The sequence below is a fragment of the Brassica oleracea genome, chromosome C5, assembly GCF_000695525.1.
Source record: "Brassica oleracea var. oleracea cultivar TO1000 chromosome C5, BOL, whole genome shotgun sequence".
NCBI classification, from domain to species: Eukaryota; Viridiplantae; Streptophyta; class Magnoliopsida; order Brassicales; family Brassicaceae; genus Brassica; species Brassica oleracea.
The window spans coordinates 24,382,158-24,391,116 of NC_027752.1; the positions used below are offsets into that span (position 1 = coordinate 24,382,158).

The 8,959-nt window shown below is 38.4% G+C and overlaps 1 protein-coding gene across 1 annotated transcript; it reads right to left on the reverse strand.

Moving 5' to 3' along the window:
* Window positions 1–6,739: 6,739 nt before the first annotated feature.
* LOC106344829 (protein PLANT CADMIUM RESISTANCE 6) lies at window positions 6,740–8,623 on the reverse strand. The gene is given in 6 exon segments (XM_013784133.1): window positions 6,740–6,851; window positions 7,121–7,262; window positions 7,842–7,967; window positions 8,148–8,219; window positions 8,313–8,586; window positions 8,588–8,623. Coding segments are annotated over 6 exon segments (762 nt in total).
* Window positions 8,624–8,959: the final 336 nt, after the last annotated feature.

Sequence of the window (8,959 nt, forward strand, 5' to 3'; positions counted from 1 at the left end):
GTTGATCCAGAAGTACTTACGGCTCAGTTGAAGGACAAGGATGATCGCATATCTTTGTTGGAGACCCAGATGGCGGCTCAACAGGCGGGCTATGAGGCACATAGGAGGCTGAACCAGCAAATGATGGAGATGATGCAGAGGATGTACCCGAACGAGGTGTTATCGGACATCGGAATAACGTTATTCCGACGACATACCGACGAAACAAGTCCTCGGAAATAATTCCTCGGAATTTCTTCTTTCCTCGGAAATCCCTCGGAATTTTCCGACGGAATTCCGAGGAAACAAATTTCCGAGGAAATTCCGAGGATCACTAGTTTGTCGGAAATCTCCTCGGAATATACCGAAGGAGTACTTCGTCGGGATATACATCGATCGATGTGTTTTTGGACATATATCCATCGATCGATCTGTTTATAAAAAACGTTTCGGAATATACCGAGGGAAATCTTCCTCGGAATATTCCGAGGAACATTTCCCTCGGTATATTCCGATCGATCGATGGATATGTGTCCAAAAAGGCATCGATCGATGAGCTTCCGAGGAAATATCCCGATGAAGTTCTCCCTCGGTATATTCCGAGGAGATTTCCGACAAACTAGTGATCCTCGGAATTTCCTCGGAAATTTGTTTCCTCGGAATTCCGTCGGAAAATTCCGAGGGATTTCCGAGGAAAGAAGAAATTCCGAGGAATTATTTCCGAGGACTTGTTTCGTCGGTATGTCGTCGGAATAACGTTATTCCGACGAAATTCCGACGATTTTTTCCCTCAGTATCCTTGCTGTTTTCTTGTAGTGGATTCTTCGTTATATATATGTTGATGCTGCCTATTTTTAAAGCTTTTGAGTTGCTCTCTTGTTGTTGTATCTTGTGTTGCAAATACCTCTTTGTAATTATAGTTTCTGGATTTGTTTTCTCGAGTTTAACCGAGAGGACGTGAATATACTGATCATACCCATTTTTTGATCAAATATTTCAGTGAACACTGTCCCATAGCTTTTCCTTCTCACTTTGTGGAAGTTTTCCGGTAAGTGGTGTTAGCCTCACTTAAGTTTATGCTTATGTTATATTTACTATTATCCAAGTATTTTCCTAATAGGCTTCACACAAATAAGGGGGAACACAATCGTATATTTCACTGCGCGGTGCAAACATGTTGTTTGTGTAATTTCCCCACACTAAAACATCTCTAATGTAATTTTTTAGTAAGTGTTTAAAATAAATAAAAAATAATATAAAAATTAGAACGATGGTGAGAATCAGTTTTCATTTGAGAGTTTATAAAATATATTTATCTAAAAAAAATTCCGCCACTATTTCTCAACTTTATTATATGAAACACAAGGTGGTGCTCAAGCGGTAGGCAGGTTCCAAGGTGCTAACCGAAGGCACTGCACTTCACCTTGTAACCAAGTGGATACGAGGCTATGCTTTATATATCCGATGTGAAGGTCTATTCGTGCACCATACCACTTTTTTGGAAATTAATATGAGTTTTTCCATAGGCCTGAAATACTTACAAAGTTAAAACACAAACTTTATTATAACTTTGGTATAAAATTTTATTTATAATCAAATATTAATATTTAAAATCATGCCAAAAAATATAGACATTAATTTTTCTCTACTTTTTTTCATTGTCTCTCGTACTTTCTATTTTTTCTTATTTTTGAGAGATTCTTGTGAAAAATCATCAATGGTAATGCTTAAGAAACTCGCAACCGATCTTTCCACTTATCATCATAGAAATGGTTAAATAGTTTAATTAAAATTAAAACTGAATTAAATAATTTTAAATATTAAGATATTGTTATTAAAATATCCGGCAGTTGATCGCAGCTCTTGAAGTCGCCAAGCATTCTCTGGTTCAAGTTACGAGCCTTCGTGTCCGAGGTTGAAAGACTGTCATCTCCGTCGTAGTCACTGACGTAATCCTTTCCAGTTAATTCCTTGGGTATACGCTTGTAATAGCTGAAAGAAGAACAAACGATATCAATATCTAGATATCAATCACTTGAGAAAGGTTATGAAGGAAACCACATCCATTGGAGTGTGGAGAGCTTTAGAAGGAGACTATCAAACAAAGACATTCCTAACCGGATCTATATAAAGCAAAGCTTTGCGAGTTACAAGATGGATGAGAACAAGAGTATTGAAGAGAATCTTGATAAGTTTCTAAAGCTGGTGGATGATCTTGCTAGTCTTAACATAAATGTGTCAGATGGGGATCAAGCAATACAGCCAGTCTACCTCCACAAAACGATTCATTGGTTCATACTCTGAAGTATGGAAATGGCAAGGAGACACTAACTATCAAAGAAGTGATAACCTCAGCTTATGCAAAGGAAGCAGAGCTCAAGGAGAAAGGCTTAGGAAAGCGTCCTAAGTCTAATGCTGAAGGTATGGTGATCTCAAGAGGAAGGACAGACAAGAGATATGAAAATCAAGGAAAGTATAGATCAAAGATTAAAGGCGTCCATTCAAAGTCAAGAGGAAAGTCTCAAGCTAAAGCTAGAGAGTGTTGGGTGTGTGGAAGGAAGGTCATTTCAAACGTGACTATTCTGAATGAAAGGAACAAAGATCTTCAAACTCCACAAATGTGGCTCAAGAAAAAGAATTTCCAATGATCTTAACAGCGAGCATGTAAGATACAAAAGAAGAATGGGTTTTTGATTCAGGATGCACCTTCCACATCACCCCGAACAAAGAAGTTCTATTTGATCTAGAAGAGTTTGAAGGAGGTAAAGTACTAATGGGAAACAATACTATCAGCGAGGTGAAAAGAATTGGTAAACTGAAGATTGTAAATCCCGATCAGTCTACTGTGGTGCTGACTTGTGTAAGGTACATGCCTTCAATGGTGAGAAACTTGATTTCGTATGGTAAAATGGAGAAGAATGGTTGTAAGTACACTTGTGAAGACTACAAGGTTACTTTCTTCAAAGATGGCAAAAGGTGTTTTCAGGAGATTATAAAGACGGCTTGTATTACTTACAAGGACCCGTAGTTAAAGCTGAAGCTAATGTGTCTAGAGCTGATGTGAATCTCACAAACCGTTGGCACTCAAGACTTGGTCATATGAGCTTGAAGAACATGAATGTTCTGGTGAAAAATGGTTATCTGAACGAGGAGGTACATACTTTAGATTTATGTGAAGTGTGTTTTTGGTAAAAGCTGATAAGTTGTCGTTTCCTAGTGCTAAACATGTGACTAAAGAGATTCTTTGCTATGTTCATAGTGATCTGTGGGATTCTGTGTCTAATGAAGAAAGCTTGTCATGTTGTAAGTACTTTCTCATGCTGATTGATGACTTCTCAAAGAGAGTTTGGATCAGGTTTCTACGATATAAGAATGAGGCTTACGAGAACATATCAGAGTGGAAACCGGAAAGAATGTTAAGTGTCTTAGAACAGACAATGTCGAGTTTTGTAACAACTTGATGGATAAGATGTGTAAAGAAGCTGGAATCAAATGACACAAGACTTGTACTTATACTCCACAACAGAACATAGTTGCAGAAAGGATGAACAGAACCATTGCTGATAAGATTCACTGTATGATGGCTGATCTAGTTTGGAAAAGAATTTTTGGGCTGTAGCTACTTCTACGGCCATCTATCTGATTAACAAAACTCCAAATGCTTACTTCGAGTTTAAGATTCCAGAAGAATTCTGGTCTAGTGTGAAGGTGGAGTTCAGTCATCTTAGAAGATTTGGTTGTGTTGCTTACGTGCACACGGTTCAAGACAAGATAAATACTAGAGCTATAAAGGACATCTTTATGGTTTATCCACAAGGAATAAAAAGCTATCGAGTCTGGTTATCAAGTCTGGTTACCGGAGGATGGAAAGACTACAATAAGTAGGATTGTGGTGTTTGATGAAGACAGACTGTATATAAAGTACAAGGGAAAATAAATTGATGTTTCTCCTAAGACAAAGTGAGTGACATTCAAGGCTGATCTAATTCAAGGTCCTACTAGAGGAGGTTCTTCTTTTGAAATTGGAACGACTTCAGGATCAGGGAACACTGGTGAAGGTGGAGCATCTTTAAACAAAGAAAGAAACTCAGAATCTGAAGACGAGGGAGAAGAGACAGAACAAGATCCTGAGAACACCGAAGCTTCATTGAATGATTATCTTCTGGCAAGAGATCGGGCGAGGAGGCAGATTAAACCTCAGCTATCTTTGAAAGTGGAGACTTTGTTGCATATGCTTTAACCAGTGTTGCAGATATTGAGGTAAATGAACCTCAGAGTTATGCAGAAGCTAGAAAGAGTAAGAACTGGGAAAAGTGGAATGCTTCTATGGGTGAAGAGAAGGATTCGCTTGACAAGAATGATAAATGGGACGTTGTTGAGAGACCTCTGAGACAAAGAATCATTGGTTGCAAATGGATTTATAAGTATAAAAAGGTATACCAAGAGTGGAAGATCCTAGATACAAGTCACGTCTTGTGGCTAAAGGTTATACTCATGTTGAAGGTGTTGACTTCAATGAAATATTTTCACCAGTCGTAAAGCATGTCTCCATTCGGATCATTATGTCGTATGTTGTCAACTTTGATGCTGAGTTGGAACAAATGGATGTGAAAACTGTGTTTCTTCACGGGAACTTAGATGAGACTATCTATATGGAACAACTAGAGGGTTTCATCAAAAAAGGGGATGAAGGCAAGGTGTGTCTTCTGAAAAAATCGCTATATGGGTTGAAACAATCACCCAGACATTGGAACTTGAGGTTCAAGTCTTTTATGAAGGCTACTGGTTTTACGAGGTGTCTAAAGGACCCGTGTGTATATACAAAGAAGAACAGATCAGGAGACAGTGTCTATCATCTTCTTTATGTTGATGACATGCTCATAGAAGCAAGAAGTAAGAAAGAAATCTCAAGACTTAAAGAAGATTTGAAGTCTGAGTTTGAAATGAAGGATCTTGGACTAGCGGCTATAATACTTGGAATGAATATCATCAGAGATAGAAAGAAGGGAGAGCTGAAACTGACTCAAGGAAAGTATGTGAAACAGATTTTGAGAACGTGTGGTATGGAATTCTGTAAGCCAGTCGTAACCCCTACAAACTGTCAATTCAAGTTGAAGAGTTTGACTGATAAAGAGTGGCTTACAAAGGCGAAGCTTATGGATGATGTTTCGTATGCGAATGTGGTTGGAAGCTTGATGTACGCGATGGTAAGATAAAAAACAAGACTTGGCCTTTGCAGTTGGTTTGGTGAGCAGATTTAAGTCAAAGCCAACTCGTGAGCACTGGGGAGCAGTTAAGTGGGTATTGAGATATCTACATGGAGCTACAGAGGTCTGTTTAAACTTCTCAAAATCAAGACATTTTGAGATCGAAGGTTTCAGTGATTCAGACTACTCAACTGATCTCGATAAGCGAATATCAGTAAATGGATATGTTTTTCAAGTGGGTGGTAACACCGTTAGCTGGAGATCATCACTGCAGCATGTTGTTGCGTTATCAAGAACAGAGGCTGTGTACATGGCTTTGTCAGAGGCTACAAAGGAAGGGTTATGGTTGAGAGAGTTTTAAAGTGAGTTGGGATTCAATTCAGAGTATTTTAAGCTGCATTGTGATTCACAAAGTGTTATTTGCCTAGCTAAAAACTCAGTAAATCATAACCGGACTAAGAACATTGCTAACAAGATTCATTTCATCATAGACATTGTTGATTTCAGGTTGGTTAAGATCCTAAAGATTCACACTACTCTAAACCCGACATATATGTTGACCAAGAGTTTACCTGGTAGCGCGTTCGAGAAATGCCTCGTAACGCTGAGGGTGACCGTCTGATCATGTGTCGAAGTACTCCGAGATGATAATGTTGTTTGGTTGTCTCATAAGGAAGGAGTACATGTTTCAACAAAAAAAACAGATTTTGTTAGTAATTGGTTCCTGGTCAAACAACGAGTTTAACTAACAAAGAAAAGCTGAAATCACTTAGGCAAGAGTTGCTGGAGTCTCTCCAAAGATGTCCAGATGCTCGTTGACTGAAGGAAAAGAAACGAGTTAATCAGTTCTTGTTCTAAAGGGAGATTCGAGTTGTGTAAGGAAGAAAACTTACAGTGTTCAAGGTTGGTTTGTCTGCGAGGTGGAGCTTCAGTTGGTTCTGACTGAATCAGAGCTGTTTGTTCTTCTGGTTCGACTTGTGGAGGTGCTAGAGGCGTCTCAGGAAGTTTGAAGTCGGGTGGAAGAGTGAGAGTAAAAAAACAAAGGGCCAGGACTTCTGATACGTTCTTTGGGAATCAGAAATGGAGTGTCATTTGATTCACGGTAGCTGTTTGAGCCGGTACAACTGTTCTGAGGAGATTCCAACATGGTTTGGTGTTTCAGGGGATGAACAGTGTTCAGCGGAAAGAATTGGGTTTGAATGACCTAATCGACAAGGTGGAGATTTGTGAGGAACAGTGTCATCTTAGGTCTTGGCCGTTGTCGGGTTTCGTAAGTGAATCAAGCGAAGGCATATTGAGAGTAGTGGGCCTCGAGATTCATTTAGTCTCAGCCCGAAATGAGTCTTAGCTGGAAGGCGCAAGTTTGTTACAAGATTGGGTCCCACATTCAGTCTTCCTTGACGAAAAACAGAGCAAGCGAGAGAGAATGAGTTTTGCACAGAGAGAGAAATGAGAAATTACGAAGAAGCTGGAAGAGAGTGCTAGACTAAGAACAGAAAAGATCCAGCAGTTGATCGCATCTCTTGAAGTCGCCAAGCATTCTCTGGTTCAAGCTACGAGCCTTTGTCTTCATCGGAGGAATAAGAGGTTGAAAGATTGTCATCTCCGTCGTAGTCGCTGACGTAATCCTCCCCGGTTAATTCCTTGTGTATACGCTTGTAATAGCTGAAAGAAAAACAAAAGATATCAGGATCTAGATATCAATCACTTGTAATCAAAACGATTATATAAGTGAGTTGCTAGCTGAGCTAGCTCCGGTGAGTATAGCAGCTTCTCCACGCCGGGGAGGTGCGGTGAACACCGCGTGAAAAATCTGTGTGTTGATCTGTTTTAGTTTCGCGTTTCACTTATCAAGATCGAGATCAATTAGTCAACTTGATCAAGCCGTAATCTAAGTTGAGTCTATGACCTAGAACTTGGATCGATACCTTTACAGTGTTGATTGATAGATTATTTGGGAGTGAAACTCATAGACGGTTAACAATTTACCAATGGAAGGATCAAGGCCACGGTTCTTGAGCTCACGATATTCTTGGCAAAGTGCACAATACTCACAAAAACAATGGGTTATCCACAGTGCCGGACCAACCTTTTATATTACCCCAATCAAAATTTAAAACTATGCCTTCATACATCTTTTATCAAGATCACAAAACAGTATAAAAAATAACTTAAATTTTCATTAAAAAAATCAAATTTCATAATATGTTAATCAAAAACATTGATATAAAAACACTTATTGCTGAAATATAGATCTTTTTGCATTTTTCCCTGCAAAATCATCCATTAAAGTCCTATAGTCAAGTTTTTCGACCATAGCAGTCTCAATTGATAACATAGCCAACCCATTCAACCTTTCTTGTGACATGGTAGCCCGCAGATAATTCTTTATTAGCTTCAACTTCGAAAAACTTCTTTCAGCTGTGGCAGCCGAGACCGGAATAGTCAACAATATGCGATAAGCAATTTCTGTGTTTGACAAATCTTATTATAACTAAATATGCCCAATAGATAATAATTTTAACAAAATAATCTACAGATTTTCTTTTTATGTATATACTAAATTTTTTTTTAAAAAAATATGCCTCACTAATTTAGATGCCCTAATCCTTAGCTTGGGTGGCTTCCCCTCGAGGCCGGCCCTGGTTATCCAATTTGGAGCTGGAGCATCTGGTAACCCGAATTTACTTCGGATCTTGGCCCAGAATGTGCATGAGTAAACACACGGTGTCCAAAATAGACAACATATCAATACATACAGCATTCCACTCATTACACAACCTACACAATATACATAAACACAAGGTATATATATTATAATAAGATCACTAACGTGAACCGCCATCGTAAATATATGTGATTAGTAATAACTTGTTTTTTATTCCTTAATCTCGAGTCTTAACAATCACAATCTACATATATGCATGATAAATCGATTTACATTTGTATATATATACTTACTTGTTGCGCCTTCATTGGTAACTTATGCGATCTGCCCGAACGTAACGAACGAAAAGCTGCATGTGATGATTGCTGATCCAAAAAAACACAACAATTAAAGAGATCAAAACCATTATGTAATAAACGGACCAACAAAATGAATAATTGAAAAAAATAGTTTCTAACCATATTCGACATCGTTCATGCAATCACAAAGCCCTGAAGTCCCGTTTGATCTTGGTTGGTTAATAATCACCGGCCGGGCAATTTGTGCAACATAAGGTTGGTTACCCATTCCACTGGGATTGATATACTGAGCCGGTATACCCATAGTGGGTACTCCGCTTGGTTGGTTAACCATTCCACCATTGCTGGGGTATTTCTGATCGGTTTCAACCATTTGCTTTTCGTAAACCGGTGGTTCAGGTTGTGCATGAAACATTGGGTTGAAGTTATTGTTTCATTCTCAGACTCGGACTTTGATTTGGTTGACCCATTTGTACACAAAAGAGAACAAATTAGGGTTTGAGAATATAGGTTTCACATTTCTTCGTTTTATTTTCCTTTTTGTAAAGTAAAAGAAACTTGGAATGAAAATTTTGTTTATAGAAAGGGACACAGGGTGACCACCGTTCAGAACTTCAAAAAAAGCAAATCTCAAAAGTAAAATAATAATATCTTAATATTTTAAATTATTTAATTCAATTCTAATCTGAATTAAACTATTAAACTGTTCTTAGTCCAGCACTCTCTTCCAGCTTATTCGTACTCTCTCCTTTCTCTCTCTCTGTAAAACTTCTTGTTTCTCGCTTGCTTTGTTTTTCGTCAAGAGA